This window comes from Scophthalmus maximus, chromosome 14 (genome assembly GCF_022379125.1).
Source record: "Scophthalmus maximus strain ysfricsl-2021 chromosome 14, ASM2237912v1, whole genome shotgun sequence".
Classification (NCBI taxonomy): Eukaryota; Metazoa; Chordata; class Actinopteri; order Pleuronectiformes; family Scophthalmidae; genus Scophthalmus; species Scophthalmus maximus.
Genome location: NC_061528.1, coordinates 8,508,178 through 8,528,553, shown reverse-complemented (window position 1 = coordinate 8,528,553; position 20,376 = coordinate 8,508,178). Strand labels below are relative to the sequence as shown.

The 20,376-nt window shown below is 41.1% G+C and overlaps 1 protein-coding gene across 1 annotated transcript; it reads left to right on the top strand.

The window, feature by feature from the left end:
- The first annotated feature begins 10,730 nt into the window (after nt 1-10,730).
- On the top strand, nt 10,731-19,590 carry LOC118283124 (gap junction alpha-8 protein). Its single transcript, XM_047337194.1, has 7 exons — nt 10,731-11,980; nt 12,534-12,607; nt 17,131-17,217; nt 17,552-17,854; nt 18,388-18,508; nt 18,622-18,649; nt 18,820-19,590. Exons 1-7 carry the CDS (start codon nt 10,740-10,742, stop codon nt 18,916-18,918), a joined length of 1,953 nt encoding a protein of 650 aa, XP_047193150.1. The 5' UTR covers nt 10,731-10,739; the 3' UTR covers nt 18,919-19,590.
- The last annotated feature ends 786 nt before the right edge of the window (nt 19,591-20,376 follow it).

The following is a 20,376-nucleotide window of genomic DNA, read 5'->3' as shown; positions in this document are numbered from 1 at the left end:
TCTGCCCTCCACCCACCCCCTTCTCCATTGTGTGCACATCAATTCTCCTCTCCTTCCCATGGTGCCCAGCGCTACACAGAGAGGAAGTTGCCCTTCCACTTCCGTTCTTACTAGTGAGAACAATTCCTGCCTTGTCTCTCACCCCGTCTCTCCTTTTTCCCTCTCTCCCTTCTCTCTCTTTCTCAGACCCAGACAGTTTCCTGGTGCAGGGCCTGGTCCTATAAAAATGCAGAGGGAAATTATTATAAGACTGTCAGCGACATAAACATCCAGTATGACTCCCAAAAAAGATAAAATAATGAAGTTCTGGGAAAGAGTATGAAAATCTTACAGCAGCTGAACTACAAATAATATCAAATATAATATGGTGTTGCAATGTGTGAAGTCAATATGTTTGTACAACTGTATATTTATTTTATTTTTTTCCCATTCATTTTGGTCGCTTTAAAGTTCTGTAGAGTGTAGACAATGCCTGGGGCATACACAAACTATTAAATTCAAATCAATTCAAATTCAGTTAGAAATCTGGCCAAAAATAATCGTAGATTAAATTTAAATAAAGGATAAGGTACCATAACATGAATTGCTAAATAAATCAGCATCACACGCATGTCCACAGTGTCTAAAACAGATGTGTTGTGACTGGTGAAACTAAATTAACTTAAGTTACAATTAATACCTTAATACTTAAAGACTAATAACATTCATTAATGTATTAATGCACTAATGGGCTAACTGGGCTGAGTCCTTCTCCAGCCCGCCCAATGTCGGACACCAGACCACACGCAGGTGGCAGCAATGCATAACTACCAAATATATTGCTCAACATAATACATCTGGTGGCTTAGAAATAAAGGGGCCAGGAAAAAGAAATTGAATATACATACATGAAGGTTCATAAATCGAACATGGCTTTAGGATTATGACCTTTATAGCCTGGTAACGCCCACATGTCGCATATTTAACACACTGAATACATCATCATCGTCAGCTTGTCCCTGATGAGCAATAACTCATGTGTCACTAACTATTGGCTGTTGCATGTGTCACTGAATGTGTCAACGAGTGACAGAAACATTAACTCATAATGCAAAACTTTGAGAAAAGTCAGAAATAAAAAAAAAAATGTTTTTCATACACATTCCTAACTTGTTGATAATTTCCTGAGCTCTCAGGTTTATCCCGTGACCCTGTTCGGTGTCCTGACTACAACTTGTGAATAACTGATACATTGTTTGCAATATGGATTTTTGGGAAATGCCTTTAACGGATATCAAATCTTAAATCAAAGTATTTGTTGAGAGAGTAATCAATTTGTTAATAATTCCAAAATGTTTCTGTCGGAGGCAAGAATTTTCTTCTGTTTTCCCCATATCCAGACATGTTGACCACTGCTATGTGCAAAAACTCAAGAGCATTGTGTCACTTAATCCCTGTTTTTATACTTTCATAGTTTTACCAACCGAAGTATCTTCACATTTAATCCCGACAAATGACTGGAATCTGAAATTGAAGGGTGCTTAGACAATGTCAAGGTTAATATTTCCTCAACTATTGCAGAACATAACATGTATTACATTCGGGCATGTGGGGATCCTCCTTTTATGGTTACCAAATTTCCCTGGTGGAACATCACAAGAATTCCATCCACCCAAACAAGAGAATAATGGCCCGAGTCCCCTCCCAGACACAGGAGGGTGGTGTGTGCTGGTGTTGTAACAGGACATGGAAGGGGAAACCTTGAGCACAAGTGCAGGTAGTGAGACTAAACAGTCCAATCTTCTCACCGTTTAAACACTGCGCTCGTTTGTAATCGTACCAACCATCAATATGTATTTACCTCTCCAGCAAACTGTCATACAATAGCCGGTGAAAAATATTTACGGAGGAACAAACTATGATTTTTAAGTGCCAGTTTTTTCTTCATAGTGACGCGTTTAGCTTTCTTCGTGCTTAAATTGTTATGCATGAGAGTGTGTTTGAGGCCCAGTTCCTTTAGTAAAGTGTATCTTACAGTCATGGTTATGTGTTTCCAGGCACTAAATGACCCAAATGTCCCATGAGACCATCGTCTGTGAGAAGTACATGAAGGACAGCGGGCTGGTCCAAATTCAACAAATCTGATCTCCTAAAAACAATGCTCGAACCCTGGGTCAGCTGGCGACAAGAACTCAGCACTCAGAAACACAATGTAATGGCCCGGGACCAGAGGTGACATATGCTGTAGGGCCTGCAGGTGTGTATGTGTATGTGTGTGTGTGTGTGTGTGTGTGTGTGTGTGTGTGTGTGTGTGTGTGTGTGTGTGTGTGTGTGTGCATCGATTTAGCTTACATAGGTGTGGGTCTCTGTGTGTCTACAGATAAGCAAGGATTGAATTTCATTCTGACAGATTGGTGTACATTTTTGTCTCAGTTTTTTTTTTATCCCTGGCTCAAGCTTCTGGACTGCAGCATTTATCAGTCCTCTCAGCAGCTTCCGTCGACTAATACTGAAGTGAGTGGCTGCAGTCGGACTGTTAATTTATTCAGTGAAGAAATGACTGCTTGGTTCTTAGAGGAAATGAGACATTTCCAGAAGGGAATGCTGATACTCAAAAGTGCAGAGAGAAAAGTCTGCGTGGTTGCAAAACCAAAAAAAAGCGGCATGTTCGATCCTTGATATCTAACTGCTCCATTTTATGCAGAAGAGGTGGTTCTAAACAGATGACTCATGGGAAAAAAAACATACAAACAAAGAAGAACGAATGCTTTGTCGCTGCGGCAGTAGGTCGCTAAAACACAAAGAGAAATGATGAAACTCACACATATGGACACAAATTTGTATGGACTAAGGTTTGCACACTAAACAAACAAGTGTGGAGGAACAAGTGCATCTCTGTCTTTAAGCATAAGCCTTGTGCCATTGAGGCCTTAGTGTTGTGCTATGTCATGGGACTCAGCACTGCCCCCAGGTCATGTTGTATCAGCGAAGGGCATCACTGATACCATCTCTTTAAACCCACTGTGAATGCCTCCTTTCTGTGTTATGTCAAGCTATGTATGACACAGACAATTCATGTGATGTTCATGTGATTCAAAAGAAAAGTGACTGAGAAAAAGATCCAGACAGATGAGTGAAGCTTGGAAATATATGAGGTTTTTCCTCGAACTGGGAGATCAACTAAATTCTAAAGGCAATAATCACAAACCATAGGGAAATTATCACCGCGAATATAATATGATATAATATAATATAATATAATTTAATTCTTTTACTAAGTAGCAAAACCTCAAAAGGGCAGGATCCTGTAGCACCAGGTTGACCAGAGAAGTCAGCAGCAGCAGCGTTCTCCAGCTTGTCTTGCAGGATCATAAGGTGTTCCCAGGCCAGATGAGACATATAGTCTCTCCAACGTCTGGGTCGACCCCTGGACCTCCTGACAGTTGAACATGTCTGGAAGACCTCCAGTGGAAGGAGTCATCCTGATCAGATGTTGTTGTCATCACAGCTCTGTACGCTATCTCTAAGGCCGAGCCCGGTTACCAATTGTGGAGGAAACTAATGTCAACCCCTCGTATCTGCAATCTTGTTCTTTGGGTTACCACCGAAAGCTTGTGAGGGTCGGAACCGAGATCGACTGGTAACAGTGTCTGCTTTAAACAATCTGCGTATCTGCGACTTGACCTACTGCATGTAAAAAGGTGTCGAGCATCTATCAATTTGGCTACTAACTATCATTTAACACTGCTATAGCAAGGCTAGGGAGGTGACAAGACTGAAATGAAAAGACTGTGACTTCAGTGTAATTGAAGATGGATTTGAAGGTGCCAACTTTAGCATCTACAGCTTGTTCACTTGCAGTCTAGAAGGAAGGTTTTAGGAATTAAGCATCAAACGTCATTCTTTAACTTGCCAAGAGCGGTTTCCAGCAGTGGAAAGCTACAGCAGTGTTAAGTCTTGTTTTACTTCTATTTCTGTTACTTCTTTTCTTTGTCCCTGAACATGGTTTCCTGGCCTCTGGGCAGCGCTGCTTCTTCTTCCTCTGACCAACCCTCATCCCGAGGATAGAGAGGGAAGACCAGAGGATAGAGTGACTCACTATTGCCTCTTGAGGTACAAAATGGTATTCAAATATTGGCTGGAAAATCTTCGTAGCTGTTTAATAACTTGTATATCTTTCGTCTATTATTTTAACTCTTCTTCAGGATCATGCCTTTGAGATGAATGATGATTTCTGAGTTTATAGTCCACAATCTGTTTCAAACAAGAAACAAATAAGTAATTACAAGATGAAAGATATGAAAAGTAATTTGGTGGCATTTGGTGAAACCATCATTTTAAAATAATTTATCTGATGTTGAAGTTTATCAAATGTTGATAATCTTGAAAGAGATACAGCAGCTGTCATATCTGTGGCCTGGATGGAAAGAGTTAATTCTGAACCAACAATAATGTGATTTGTGAACTTATTTTCCATGGCTTCAGGGCTTGATCTGATCAGCGTACAGCTGTCAAATAAACATAATGGAGTGTAAATAGTGTATTTTCTTCAGAAATAAAGAAATGAAAACACTAATCTCAAAATTGTTCCATCGGAGGTTTTCGAAGTGGGAGGCACGCCTGCCGAGGAAGACCGAACTGCTTCTGGGGGAGACTTAGTAAATGGATCAGTGGGTTTGGGGAATTTAAGTTTTTCCCACTTTCCCAGGGTCATAAAATAATAGATCTAGAACTAATAGAACTTTTTGTATTTATTTGGTATTTATTTAGTTCTATCAAACATTAATATTAGGCTTCCATTACTCATTTTTTGAGTGATCTTTGGGATCAAATCGCATAATCATCACATGCAAAAACTAAAGCTTGTAAACTTTGTCTGACAGGAGGCCGATAGTCTCAGATCCTGTAACAGATCATCTACGTTTATTAAATATTAGATAAATTTAACATACAGTAGCTCAGCCATTTTGTCTACCTTAACAACAACAATAATAGTAATAATAACTAATTTTAATTACTATTCATTTAATCTAATGTAATAAATTCTTATGTAAAGCATCTCTAACAATATACTTTGCAAAGTTAGGAAAGCAAGAAGATGAATTAAAAAGGTCAAAGGTATGATAATATTTGTTGAATCACGAGTTTGGTATAATCCCTACTGTGCCGCTAGTTATGCCATGAAAGTTATTGCAAACTTAAATGAAGGGTGAGAAATCACTGTGACTTCAGTAATCTCAGCCTGTTATTAACTAAGCATTTAAGCGGGCCCAAAATGATTGCTTGAAGTGTCTGAACATCGCTTTGTAATTGTGTACAGCCTCAAATATGCCGGCTACATCCTCTGCTGAATACAAGTTGCACCCCCCCAACCCCCCAGTCAGCTTCGGCAGACTATTCAAAGAAAGTTTCAAGTGGGTGATACATGAAGACCGCTGCATCTTACGACCTCAGCTTTTTTAGCTGACAGCAAAACCTTTGGGCTTTTTTCACAGTGCATCCTCATTAAAGTAAAGCAGAACTGTGAGTTAAAGAATAAAGGCTCTATATACAATATGAACACATGGTCCCTGGACTTTTGGAACTTTAACGGCGGAAAAAAAGGGTTGCATGGTTCAAAAGGAGGTGCACCGAGTGTGGATGTGTTTGGGTGTATCACGAAATAAACCAATTGTTCCATCTCCCATTCCATTTAAAAGCCAGAGGCACTTCCACCTTGGTGGATAACTATGATAAGGGCAGATTTTACAGGTGGTAAGAGGGAACACTTAAGTTTGCTTGATTGCTTGTAGTTTGGAGCGATGCTGCAGTCCTCGCTGCTAACAACGCTTGACCCCATTTTTGGGGAGTTTGCCGTTTACAGTACATATGATGAGTGCAGCAGGAGATTGTCAAAGTCCGATGCAATCGCAACAGCAGGAACACTTCTGGAACATTCAGGCGACATTCACGTGGGCTCGCTCTGACATTTTATGGAGGCTGGCAGGAAAAGTCCTGCAAAATGTCGAGAGCAACATTTGCGGCCATTTGCATTCTCACACACAGCTCCTCCAGAAAAGTTCAGGAAGATGTCCAGACTTTTGTGCATGTCTGCACGCAGCTTAACTGTTGTCCTGAGGAGACACAGTGTGGACAGAACAGACATGACATGGTCATGATCACCTAATGGGGTCAAACAAGGACCAAGGATTCCTGAAACAATCAGAAACGACTTTTTGCTGATATCTGCCGGATTTAAAATGTACGCCTCCAGTTCAGACAGCGCTCATTATGTGTCCATTGTGAAACATCTGTAAGAGAAAAAACATCCTGTTTTTCCTCAGGGAGTGGTGGGAGGTGTTCATTGTGTGCGAGGTAACCACGAGGCCAAATCAAACCTACCCCCTGCCGACGTGTTAGAATGCATGTCTTAAATTGCGTGGCACTGGTGAGGCCGTTACAAAAGTAAGATTTCAGTTACTTCCCGTCTCTCAAAGGCTCTGCGAGCAGGAAGCGCGTGGCACCGTCGCGCCGTAGGCAGATCGCCATACGATATGTTTGTTAGCGTGTTAGCATTCTGATTAACGGCCAGTTGGTGCCCTGCTTCGGCGGTCTAATCTGGCCTCACGCCTCACTGCACGTGCTCAATAGAGTCCGCACCCTGCATCATGACATCATGTCTTTGTGTGAAATCCCGGTGCCATTCACGGGCCCACCATGGGGCTTAGCATGCAAGCGTTCACTATACCAACACACAACTCTTTAAAGGGAGTCCACTGGTCCCCCAGGTCAGTGGATACACCCTGATGCCTCCACAGAACTCTGAACATGGCTTCCCCTCCGACATAACGGGCTGAACCTTTGTGCCATCCATGGCCCAGAGGAGAGCAAATGTTTGGGCTTTTTGTTAGGGGCCTTTTTTTTTATTTGAGAAGAGATCATTGCTCCTGGTAATTTGGAGACTTGTTCTCATCAATCAGTTGGCTAACATACACACTAATGGTCCTGGACGTAATGTTGCATTTGGGGCGTTCAACAAGAGATATTGCCTCACTCTGGCTTTTGTGGGGATCAGTGGTTCTCAGTCTCAGAGGCCAGACATCAATAGGTGGACTTTCTAGTTTACCAGCCGAGTGATGTCACCTTGTACCGTGAACGCGATTGGTCGAGAGACAGTGAGGTCGAGCTGTAACGAGATGTGCCGAGTGAAGACACGTCCATAGAATCTGACGATTGATGTGGCCTTGTAGCATGAGGTCACCTCAATTGCCCCTTGGGGAAATTGATAAAAAAAAAATTGGAGAAAATAAAGAAATAAAATGTTATCAGTTTCTTTGGGTCTGTATACAATTTTTTTAAATTCACTTAAAAGGCACAAATAAATCACAGACTCTCAAATCTCAACGGATGCATTGGGTCATAAAAGTATGTGATGTATAAATGAATATAAAAAAATATTTCTAGTTTCAAATTAAAGATTATGAATGAGTGTTATATGAACATCATATGGGAGTTTAAAACCTTGAAATATCAGTATTGAACATATAAGCATATTTTCCTTAGAAAAAAAAAGCCATTGTTTCGTGACAAAACCCTGGGTCCTGTGAATGTGAAACAATTGTGGAACCTGGAAATTAGTCTGTAAAACAGTTGTTTAACTGTAAATAAACATTCTGTTCCTGACTGGCATGCAGTTGTTGTGTTCAGTGGGAGACCAGGAGTGCAAGTTTTCAACAAATAATATCTTTGTTCATATAAACTTTTCAAAGCATGGTTTATAATAAAGGCATACAAATGTTGGCACAGAGAAATCACCTGTGTTGATTCACAGCAGGTCTTAAGTTCTTCATGCGCTGTGTCCTAATGATTGTTGTACAGTCATGACGAAACATTTGGACATAGGAAAGCCTCTGCTAAATATTACTAAAGCAACATTTTATTTTATGTCAAAACCATTAAAATCATCAGATTAAGTGTAACAGACAAACCGCAACAACCAGTGAGAAATGAGGCGGCATCTGTGAAACACCAACACTCTGATACTGATCCAGAACACTTTTCTATTTTCAGTATAACTACATGTGGTTTGTTTTCAGAGCACTGAGCTGGATAAGGTATCATTATGCTGTTTAAGATGGGGCAAATATTTTTATGAGAAGACTGTATTGTGCATATCAGATAAGAAATATAAATGTAAAATTTTTCTTGTTAAAAAACAAACATTTTTCAATAACTCATTTTGAGAGTGAGTTATTGTACAGAAAGTTCCAGTTACCAAAAATTAAATGGGATTTAAAAAAAAATTGTATTTGGAGCAAAAATTGTATTTGGGCTCATTATACTTGCACCTTATTAGATTTGTATTAGTCAGTATATTTTATCATATTACATACAACTTATCGTTATGAATTATATCAGAATCATCATAATAAGCCACATCCTTTATAACCCCTTAAAATCACACCACATCACCAAATGCATAAGAATAATATATATGTGCTTGTATCTCCACGCAAAATACTAAACTATATATTTAAATATTTTTCTCAGGTGATGAATCATGAAGCTTTGGACTTCATGTATCCGAGCCACAGCCAGGATCTCAGGTCACGTTTGTCGTTACACATTCTGTTTTCAGTCAACACTTATTCGAGTTATTATATGTAGTTGTGCGAACCTGGAGCAACTGTTCAGTGGACTTGGATAGTGGAAACAAGTCTCTGCGGGTGCTGCGGCAGCCTTTTCTCTCTTCAAACATCTGCGGAAAGATTCAGTGATCAAAGTTCACTGCAGACTGTTTTTCTTTCCTAAGCCAGGAAAAGTTTAACTAACGTCCCCAATAGCGACATTTCAGTTTGTCCTTTCACGCAGTGGTTCACATTCTTCACATTCCAGCCAAGTGACACAGATATGATGATACACACAAACACACACAAAGGTGGCCTCGGTTGTCTGCTGTGTGATAAAGTAAAAAAAATTACATTCGATAGCAAAGATAAATGCAACACAGACAAACAGATTGTGTTCGTTTTTACGTCGGCGAAAGGTCACAATAAATAGCGATTTGAAAAAATAAGCACACCCAATCAAACGATAAAAGGACATTTAACAACAGGTTTGGTTTCTATATAAGATTTCCTCTCTAGTTACACAGTTAAGAACTGGTATTCTTCTTTTGGCTATCAAGGTTTGCAGGTTTATATATATATGTATATATATATATATATATATATATGAGGAAAATAAAACTGTGTGATTTGTACTACAAACATTATGAAGAATTTTCAAAAGAGTGTTCAAGTTTATTAATGTTGTCTCAAAAAACCTGGAAAACAAGGAGAGATGATCTATTTAATTAGTAGTCCGTCAGATTTTTCCTTTTTCCTGTATTGCAAATGTCTCTACATAGTGATTTATCGATTTTGTTGTAGACATAAACGTCTGAACATCTTATCGTGACAATCATTCAAATTATATGAAAATGCGTATGTGGAATTCTGGATGTGTAGCAGCCGGCTATAGCTGTATCATGGCACTTTAATAAAAACTGTAATTATTCACAAAATGTAATAAAAGAAAATGAGAAACAACTGGCCTCCACCTCCTCTGGACAAAAATAAAATAATTTCCAAGGGTCAACATCAGATTTAAATCTTTACTAATTGTTGCCTTAACTGAATAGTTGTACAAACAACAACGTCCAGGGTTAATACACGAGGACAAAAACTCTCCTTTATCCCTGCCTGAGTCGTCACTGACCTGCCTCTCTGCTATACCGTTGGGCATGTCGGTGGAGATGGGGGCACATCAGCTGCTGTTGTGTCATCTACTCTATCTGTGTTTCTACATACCATATACATAATATATGTGTAAGGATGTCGCACGCACAGAGCAGGACTGCTGTGCTGTGGACCCGGTGGCCCGGCCGTACAGTGTCCGTGTTGGTGTGGGAGCCTGAGGCCTACTCCCATACATCCCCGCTCTGGCTCTGTTGATCCTATTGTCTCCTGCGTCACCACACGTCGCCCGGCAAATAAAGGCCGTCTGGCTCCAAGCTTAAATATTGCAGCAAACTAAAAACCAACCATCAGAGCCGATTCATTCACATCTGCTCAGTGGGGCGACAAGGACAGGGCTTTAGGTGGGAAAGAGGGCAGAAAAAAGATCACTTTTCCCTGCCGGGTGCCAAGAGAACGGGACAGGACTCAACTTCGCCGGAGCCGCAGCTGTGGCAAGTTGCCCATTTGATTTAACCTATATCGTACCTTGCAGAAGACAGGACTATATATTACTCATTGATCTCTCTTTAGTGGTTTTTTATTCACGAGTTGTTCTGTCGTTTATTTTTTCAAGGGCTAGTGAAAGACATTCTTTAGTTTGGACTTTGTAAAATGTTCGGCAAAGTTGATAATGTTTGCAGCGAGAACAAGCAGCCTTCACTACGGCAAAATCAATGTTTTGTTTAAAGTTTTAATTTAATATTTGAGATCGTTTTTTTTAATGATGCAATGAGACCGGAATAGATTCAAAAGCCACGAGGCCAAGATTTAAAATGTTTCCGATTCTCCGGGTTCTCTAATAGAAATTGACATTAGCATGAAGTTAGGGCTTAGGTTAGATTTTTTACTTTTTTTCGCGTTTTCCTCTCCTACATTTCTTACTTTTGGCACTCTCTGTTCCCCTCCCCCTGTCTGACCTGCCTACCCCACCCTCCCTGTTCGTTTGCACCCTCCTTCTCCCTCCATACCCCACCCTTCATTCTGCAGTGCTACGGACCGATCATGGGTGACTGGAGCTTTCTGGGTAATATTTTAGAGGAAGTCAACGAGCACTCTACGGTGATCGGCCGGGTGTGGCTCACGGTGCTTTTCATCTTCCGTATCCTCATCCTGGGCACGGCGGCGGAGTTTGTGTGGGGTGATGAGCAGTCTGACTATGTCTGCAACACACAGCAGCCTGGATGTGAGAACGTGTGCTACGACGAGGCCTTCCCCATCTCCCACATTCGCCTGTGGGTGCTGCAGATCATCTTTGTGTCCACACCTTCTCTGGTGTACGTGGGTCACGCCGTGCACCATGTCCACATGGAGGAGAAACGTAAAGAGCGCGAGGAGGCAGAGCTGAGCCGGCAGCAGGAGCTGAGTGAAGAGCGTCTCCCTCTGGCACCCGATCAGGGGAGCGTCCGCACCACTAAAGAGACCAGTACGAAGGGCAGCAAGAAGTTCCGGCTGGAGGGCACCCTGCTGAGGACCTACATCTGCCACATCATCTTCAAGACACTGTTTGAGGTGGGCTTCGTGGTGGGCCAGTACTTCCTGTATGGCTTTCGCATTCTGCCACTGTACAAGTGCAGCCGTTGGCCCTGTCCCAACACGGTGGACTGCTTTGTGTCACGCCCCACGGAGAAGACCGTCTTTATCATCTTCATGTTGGCTGTGGCATGTGTCTCACTCTTCCTCAACTTTGTGGAGATCAGTCACCTGGGCCTGAAGAAGATTCGATTTGTCTTTCGTAAGCCAGCCCCAGCCCCGGCCCAAGGTGAGGGCTCGGCCCCCCTACCGCCACAAGGGAAGGGCCTGCCCCCGCTGGCTGTGTCCTCCCTGCAGAGGGCGAAAGGTTACAGGTTGCTGGAGGAGGAGAAAGCTCCCCCTGTAACTCACCTCTACCCGCTGGCTGAGGTGGGCATGGAGGCTGGCAGAGGGGCCCCACCCTTCCAGGGGCTGGAGGAGAAGGGGGAGGAGGTGCTGCCAATGGACGACATCTCTAAGGTGTATGACGAGACTCTGCCCACTTACGCCCAGACCACTGACACAGGGGGGGTGACATTACACGAGGAGGAGGCAGAGGAGGTTCAGCCAGCAGAGGTGGAAGCAGAAAGGGTGGAGGAGGCTGTGGATGAGGATGTGGAGGAGGCAGTAAACAGGGAGGGGGTAACCGCGGCGGAGGCGGCAATGGAGGCCACGGATACGATAGAAGACACCAGACCGCTGAGCCGACTGAGCAAAGCCAGCAGCAGGGCCAGGTCAGACGATCTCACCGTATGAACCTGTGAGAGAGAGCGCACGTACACCTGCACATGCAAAATGTTCAACATAAGAGATAGCGCAAACACACACACGCACACACACACACACACACACACACACACACATTCACACACCTAACTCAACAACGAACACTCTTGAACAAGCAGGTCAAAAACCAACTGGATGAAAAATAATATCAACAGGGATTAAATCTTTAAAACACAGGCAACAATTCTACCAAGCGACGAAAAAAATCTGAGTGTTTGTGATAAATATAAAAAGTAGAAAAGTTAAAGACGGGAGGAGGAGGTTGTTTTTTTTTTATTAAGCGTGTTCTTATATTTAAAAATGTGAAGAGGACACATGCAGGTGGGAAATGTTTTTACTTGATAAAAATCCATGTTCAATTTTTAAAAACATCTTTTTCTATTGAAAGAGTTTTAATCATAAACGATGGAGGAATAGACATTTTTACACAGGGTTTGAGTAGATAGGGAAAAGAGAGTTATGATATACTTGTGTGTCTCCAAATCAGTAATTTGGCTGCAGTTGGGCCCCAACTGTCATTCCCAATTCAGAAAGTGACATACTGCAAATGCAGCATGTGGCGTCAAACATTGTGGGTGAGGGGGCTCTTGCATTGACAAATCATACAGATGCGTGCCGGTACATTTAAAAGTATACAGCTTTTTTGAGAACAAGAAGACGAAAATTAAATTTTCAGGTTGAGAAGAGCGTATCTTTTTTTGTTTTGCACATCCATAGGTTTAGACCCTGTGCAAGGCCTTTAACCCTCATAACACCTCATCTATGCATCCATTTTACACAGGATTCTTTCAAGTGAAGAGAGACGTGCATGAGTTTCAGAGCATTTCTCTCCTTTTCATGTTTATACACCAAGGTAGCACAGCCAGAGCTGAGTTAGTGAGGGAAAAAAAAAGAAGACCACATGTTGAATGTCTTTTTCAATGTGAATCTGCATCTCTTCATTTTAGATTTGCTTATACTTTGTTGGTTTTCGAGTTGAACTGTGTATACTGTGATAACTGTGGAAGAGAGCGGCGCTCGTTTTCGCCCTATCAGAGAATGAACTATAGCAGCGACCTCAGGCCAAATCCTCTCTTTTCGTGCTGTACAAACACGCGTCCGGGCGATAAAGATCATGCACCATCAGCACAAAGTATTGATCGAGGCGAGACAATAAAAGAAACCGCGCTCATCAATGAAAACAAGCCTCCTTGACCTGGCTGTAAAAGAAGAAAAAAAAATTCTTTCGACTTGATTTTATGTGACCATAGCTGGTCCTTACCCCGCAAGAAAACACAATAGTTGTGACATGCTTTGAAATTCAGAGAGAAACAAACAACTAGGGGCAACTCCCCCTGTACATAATGCCCTATCTCATGTCTAATAATGTACATAATGTTGCTGAACAGCTGTTTTTAGTTATTACACTGTCTAGAGGAATTACAAAGGTTATAATTGTGATCGCAAGATTGATTAAATCTCACAAACTCAAAAAAACTGAAAAAAAATCACATCATGACCGTGCTGTGGTATCGTGCATCCCTCTGAGTAAAGGAGGTGAATTTCTTTGAAAACAATTACCCAATATATTAATAACACAAAAGTGCATTAAGCCTTGAAATATGCCTTAGGTTTATTACAAATTTTATCCTTATTCAAACAGCTGCCACTGTACGACTTACTGTGCCTTATCTGTGAATGTACGTTGTCAAATGTTGTGAGATTGTAGCAGGTGGTTATATCGCTCTGGGACTTATAGTATGTGAACTTGTTTTATTTGCTATTTTTTAAAACCTTGAGTTTAATTTCTGTATGTGGCCCCTTTCACACACACACACACACACACACACACACAGACGAGTGTGTGTCTATCATGCAGCGCTACTATTTAAATAACAAGTATCTAAAATATTAACTTCATAATTTTAGGATGTTCAGTAGATAGTAGAGCACAAAGTTGCATGAGCACACAGCCTATGCTCACACAAGTGCCTTTGTGTGAACACGCGCGCGCGCACACACACACACACACACACACACACACACACACACACACACACACACTGCACAGTGTTGGTTTTGGGGGTATGATCGAATGGCTCTAGAGAAACTCTGAGAGAGAAGGCAGCTTTGACCCCTTTGTGACCCCCTGCCATCCCTTTGCTCCAATAATCCATTACTGTGAAAATCTGAATCAAAGAGCGCCTTCAGTGAATCACCAGACTGTTTCCATCAAGTGTTTCAATCAAAGCATGATGCTCGGTCCTTGTGTGAACAAATGTGACTGGTAACGTATGTTTTTTTGTATAAGAATATTGCATTGCCTGTATGTTTGTAAGAAGACAAGATTAATCTTTGGAACGATAAAAAAACAAAAACTTTTTACTAACTTGTAGTCTTCTTTGCTGATAGATGTGTGGCAGTATCATCTTTTGGAATGTGAACCAACGCAATAAAAAGTCACACGTGGTCTGGAAGTGTTGTGTCAGTGTTTCCCTGCAAAACACACACGCCAACACGCCAACACGCCAACACGCACACACACATGCACATGCACTTAACTCAACAACAACAACACCACACACTCTTGAATAAGCAGGTAAAAAAATGACTAGAACTAAAACTAAAGCAATGGACTTTCATTCACAATAAAAAAAATTATGAAGGTTCACAATGCTGTTTATTTTTTATAACTGACAGACAGGTTTGATCTGTACAAATACATACAATTAATAAAGAAACCTGGAAATATAATTTTCTCAAGTGCAACATAAAACACACACACACACAAACACACACACACACCCACACACACACACACACACACACACACTGTTAAAAATGAAAGTCCTGGATTCAAAATAATAAAAATAATACAAATTTAAAGTAGAATGACCATTTTTTCGGAATATTGCATATATAATCGCTGGATTAGACCGTATCGATTTATGCCTTCAGGATGCAAGAGGGATTTTAAATTTATTTTACAAATTGCAGGGTAGTGTATGAGTCTAATTTTAACCGGTAATAATTCTTAATTATTCCTTTGCCGATCTCTTTTTCTGTCATTAAACTTAATCTGAAAATAACAATTGGCTAAATGTATCATATTAGTGGGGGTCAAAGAAAATATACACCATTTCACTCTGAAATCTAAATATTCAAGCAAAGTTGAGGTACATCAAAATCATACTTGAAAAGGGAAATGTACCTTATTACTTTCCAGCACTGACTTCAACTCAACTAGATTTTAGTGCACCAAAGCCCAAAAATTTACATTTTTGGTTTTAGAAATTCTTGTTCTTTATGAGACACACAACAGTCATAAAACGTTTAGACCCAAAAAAGGAAGAATAAAAAGCATGTGTACATTTCTGTTGCTTCAGAAATAACCATGTTTGTATCTGCTTCTGTGGGGGGCCAGTGTGTAAGCGCACACTGGATCAGATGCAGGGCCCATACAGATACTATGCAAGCCTGTCAAATACCTACACACAAACACAACACGTGGTCCCAGGATGCTTTGGACTGAGGGAGGCAACATTATCACTTTTAGTCTTGAAAACATCCCATGCACAGGGGTTTACTCAGCCGACTTCAATGAAACATTTAGTTTAACTATAAGAAGATATGTTGGTGGGGAAAAAATGGTGTTTATGACACTGGAAAAATGGAGAGGATTATATTGAATCACCACTAAGGGGCAGTATTGTAAAAGAGGTCTGTTATTCCTGGAGTCATGCAGCCTCTGTTTTGACTCTGATGCTGATGACTGCTCTTCAACAGCTGAGTGAATCATTTCTTCACAAATATTCTAAATTTTAAAATCTGAATCGAAAAAAAATATCAGCAAACAATCTCAGACGCAGACAGTCCTGCGCTTCAAAGAAGACCAATCAAATACAAATACCTGGTACCAGTACCGTGTACGTACTGTAAGAGCCACTGGTAATTCAGACGAAGTTCCATCATCATGACATCATGCTTGGGGAGCTGGGGAATGGGCCTGTTTGAAAGCAGGATCTCTGACAGAAATTCGTAAATATCATGGTGTCAGATGGACTACATTAAGGCCAGTGTCAGTGTTTGGGTCGGCTAAGGTTATATTTTCCCTCCCGCATATAAAACACAGGGGGATTTCTAGCCTGTGGGTTAAGTGACTCAAATGACAGAGATGCTTCAAGTTGCCAGAGCTGATTACAATCCCAGAGTTTGTAATCAGTGAGTCAGAAGTAGAGAGGATGTGTTGTCATAACATTTTAGGAAACTGGGTGTGGTCATGTGCATGTATTACTGATGAACAGTAGATATATATGTGTGGGTTGTGTTTGCCAGGCCAGCCCTTACTCAATCTAACCAAACATGCCAGCCTTAACAGACAATGGAACAGAGGTTGCACTCGCCCGACGAGATGACCTCAGAGAACTTCCAGAGTAAAAGTTTCCACCGTCCAAACATAGTCTCATTTAATTTTCATTTGATAAGGGCTGACATCATGAGATCAGTTGAATTTCAAATGTAAAAGTTTCCCGTTGCATTTTTCACGATGAAGAAAAGAAAAAGAAATTCAATGAGCTTTCAGGCCTCGAACGCTCTGAATGTTGTGTGAACGAGGTCGGCAAAATGTCTGCAATCTCCAAGACACAAACAATCAGCCAGTAAAACCACAGACCACCGAAGCTCTTTAACTTCCACTTCCTGTAAGGAAACATTATCAGAGGGGAGATCTGGTCAGGTTTAGCACACATCAGCTACACTGTCATAAGAGGTGATACTTAACAGGAGAATGAAACCAAACAGCACAGAAACTCACTGCCAGTAAGAAAGTTGTTACTATATTCATCTCATGGTATCCAGGTGTGGAACGGTGTGAGATTCACAGAGGTATTTCTTACTCATGATTCTTCAATGGTATGTTTGTTTAAATCTGATTTTGAGACATATTTTCCGTGATATTTAATTTTATTAGTGTGTGACTCATTATTGCTGCCTACCTTGATCAGGACGTAGTAGTAGTAATCTACATTTAATTTACTTTCAGACAGTATTTTGGCATTTGTCCCATTATTAACCCAGATAAGCATGAATGTTTAAAATTAAACTGTATCGTTATTTCAAGGTGCGATGGAAAACTTTTCTAGATATTTGAGCATCGACGGGACATTGACCGTGATGTATTGCATGTTCTGGATTTTCTCGCCTGCAGGTAAAAATGAATTCTCAACTCCATTACCCTGACAATGAGTGTGAGCAACAGGAGTAGTTCAACATGTCGGGAAATATGCTTACTTGACTGTGATCAGCAAATTGTCATTTTTAAAACTTTAGTATTTGTTTCATATTAAACAGATGAGTTATAACACGTTCACCGGTGACCTTGGGAAAGCTTGTAGCTGGATTTTGTTACATTGTTACATAGCATTTAACAGCAGTATAGATCCCTGCTTCACTCTCGGCAAGAAAAGCAAATAGACACATGTCCCACAATGTCAAACTATTCCCATAAACGTAGTGACATCATGAAAATGTTTGTGATTCAGACGGCGACACCCTCTCAGTGGTGGCGGGCAGCAGAGTGATGCTGCACTGTGACAAGTCCAGCGACGAGCTCCAACAGGTCACTTGGCGAATGAACAGGGTTCAGCTAATCAGCTTCACGCCAGGGCGACCCCTGCACGCCGGAGAGGAGGCTGAACGTCTGAAGATAAACATATCTCTATCCCAGAGCGAGCTGTACGCACTGGTCATAGAGAGCGCCCACAAGTCACACGCAGGAAACTACACCTGTGACATCGCCACGCTCACAGGAGTGTGGGAGAAGGAGTGGGAGCTGATAATCACAGGTGTGCACGCTCAGGAGTCCCATAATCAAATGACCAACGTGTGTGTGTGTGTGTGTGGCGGCAAACTGCAAAGAAAACAGGGTGTGGAAAAGAACAGAGTGAATGTGTGCTTACAGAAGATTATGGAGCCAACGATTACAGAGACACTACAACCGCGTGAACAATTCCCACCGAGATAATCCTCTAGACACACACAAGAGAGAGACACTGCACTGGCATCCACTTCATGTCTGCGGTCCCTGAGGCTAGTTTATATATTCCATAACTCTGTGCACTTACCTAGGGGAGCCTGCTCAAACATCAAGGGGCCTCAGACGTTTTCAGCTTGGATTTTATAGAATAACTGCACACGGTGTTTCATTTTGGCATAACATGTCAGTGCTTGGGGTAAGAGACCACAGGACATGAGGGCACCACCGTGGCTTCCTGTATGGAACAGGAACCTTACATACACACCAAAATGAAAGTCTTCAATTTAATTGCATATCACACCCATAGTAAATTGAGTGAAACTTTTTTTTTTCTTCCCCCAGAGCCCAAAGGAAACTGGAATAAGCACCTAATTGCTGTGGCAACAGTTGTTCCTTGTGTGTGTTTCCTGATCTTTGTATTTACTTTTGCGGTTCTGCAAAGAGCCTACAGTTGGCATGGAGGGTAAGTTTCTTTGCTTCTGGCCTTTCTTGAACACATGACTCTATGCTCAAAGGATGTTTGTCTGATGGTATTTCACCACTAGAATATGAAGAAAATGTCACTCTCCTTTACAGACATAACAATCAGCCTGCTACAACAATGGTAAATACAAACTTATATCATCTTTTCATTGTTCATTGCACAACTTTTACACAACCTGTAAATGTATAACCCCCCCCCCCCCTTTTCAATGATAAGCAAAGTGAGGTCAAACATTTTCTACCTGCCAGCTGGGATCAGTGTTTCAGTTTTGCTCTTTCACTTTTGGATAGCAGGAGGAAACAGATACTATTTATGAGAACTGCCTGGAAATAGACGTTAGACATCAACTCAAACGTCAGACATTACAAGGCCCGAGCTCACCCATGTGAGTGCCGCCCCGAAGTGCAGTTCAAAGACTCAAAAGGGAAGGAGACGACAAAAAATGTTCATAGAAGAAACATAAAAGAAAACCTGCCTCTTATTTCATGTACAATTTGAAACTGTTTTGTCAAGAAATGTACTATGTGTAATGGAGTATAATTATTGCTGAAAGGTGCATTAAAATGTTTTTCTTTTATTTCGGGCCACTTACACCATTACCTTCATCGTGTGAATGTGTAAGATAATAGTTCATTGTTGAGCTGAGGTGAGCAGAAGATCCCACAAGCATTGGATCTGTTTTTGATATATATAAAAATATATATATTGATTAGGGCAGATTTAAATAGAATAAGAGATACTGCAAGGTTCCATGGAACAAAGAGCGGCTGTATCAGTTGTAAACTGCCAAAGATGAATGAGATTATGTACTAAAAATTACCATAACCACAGAAGACAACCCACAGTATTTGTCATGTTTTAAATATACATTACAGTGAGGCAAGTGGCAGCAGTGTGGGTGGTAAAGGAAGTCTGTGTGTTATGTTGGGTCAAATGAATTAAAATATGCAATGTAATTTCTTTGCTTTTTGATTGTTAAGATTTGGAAATCAGCTATAAAAATAGTGAACAATATGCTGCTGATAAATATGCAGATAATAAAAGTAAATGTAGACATACAATTCTGTTGTTGATGTTGTTGTTGATTCTACAAGGAAAAGAGAGAAGTGAGGACCAGGGTTGACAAGTTCGAGAATATTCACATCAGATTCTTTGTGAATTGAGGAAAAAACCCCCACAAATAATTGCTGTTAAAATAAATGTGGTATTCTAGTCATTTAGTATTGCACTTCCATAAAGTTAAGGGACTCACAGAAAACAGACAATCAAAAAGATGAGCTGAAATAAAAGCAGCAGAGGCTAAGTCTCTGATATGGGTCGCGCTCCAAGCCACTTACACGTCCCATGATGCTTCTCTTCCTCGCCCCTCCTTGTTTAGTAAATGCTAATGTCAAACACATGCCATGGTTCTGACCACAAGTAGCACTATAGAGCAAGAAATGCTGCTGTGGCTTTAATGTGCAAATTTAGGTGGAATGTGCCTTTAAAGGATAATTTTAGACTTTCCACATGCTGAGTGAGGCTGAGTGGGTAGCTATCAATCTTACTGAACACACATACGTACATACCTCTTCTGGTTTGAAAGTACACTAAAGTTCAACACAGTCGGTAACTTAAGAGTCATTCAACTCTGCCAGTGTAGACAAGAGGAGACACTTGTAACTCTTTCAATGCACATACAAGCGTGTGGGTTTTGTATTTATAAAGACTTGAAAAATATGAAATAGTGTGTAATGCAACAGATACAGACTTACTGCAAGTAGGATCAGAACAGTGGCTCCTCTCAAGCCTTTTTGCAGAGTCAACTACCACTAAACTCCGTCTGTCTGGTCAAAGAACAGAGAACT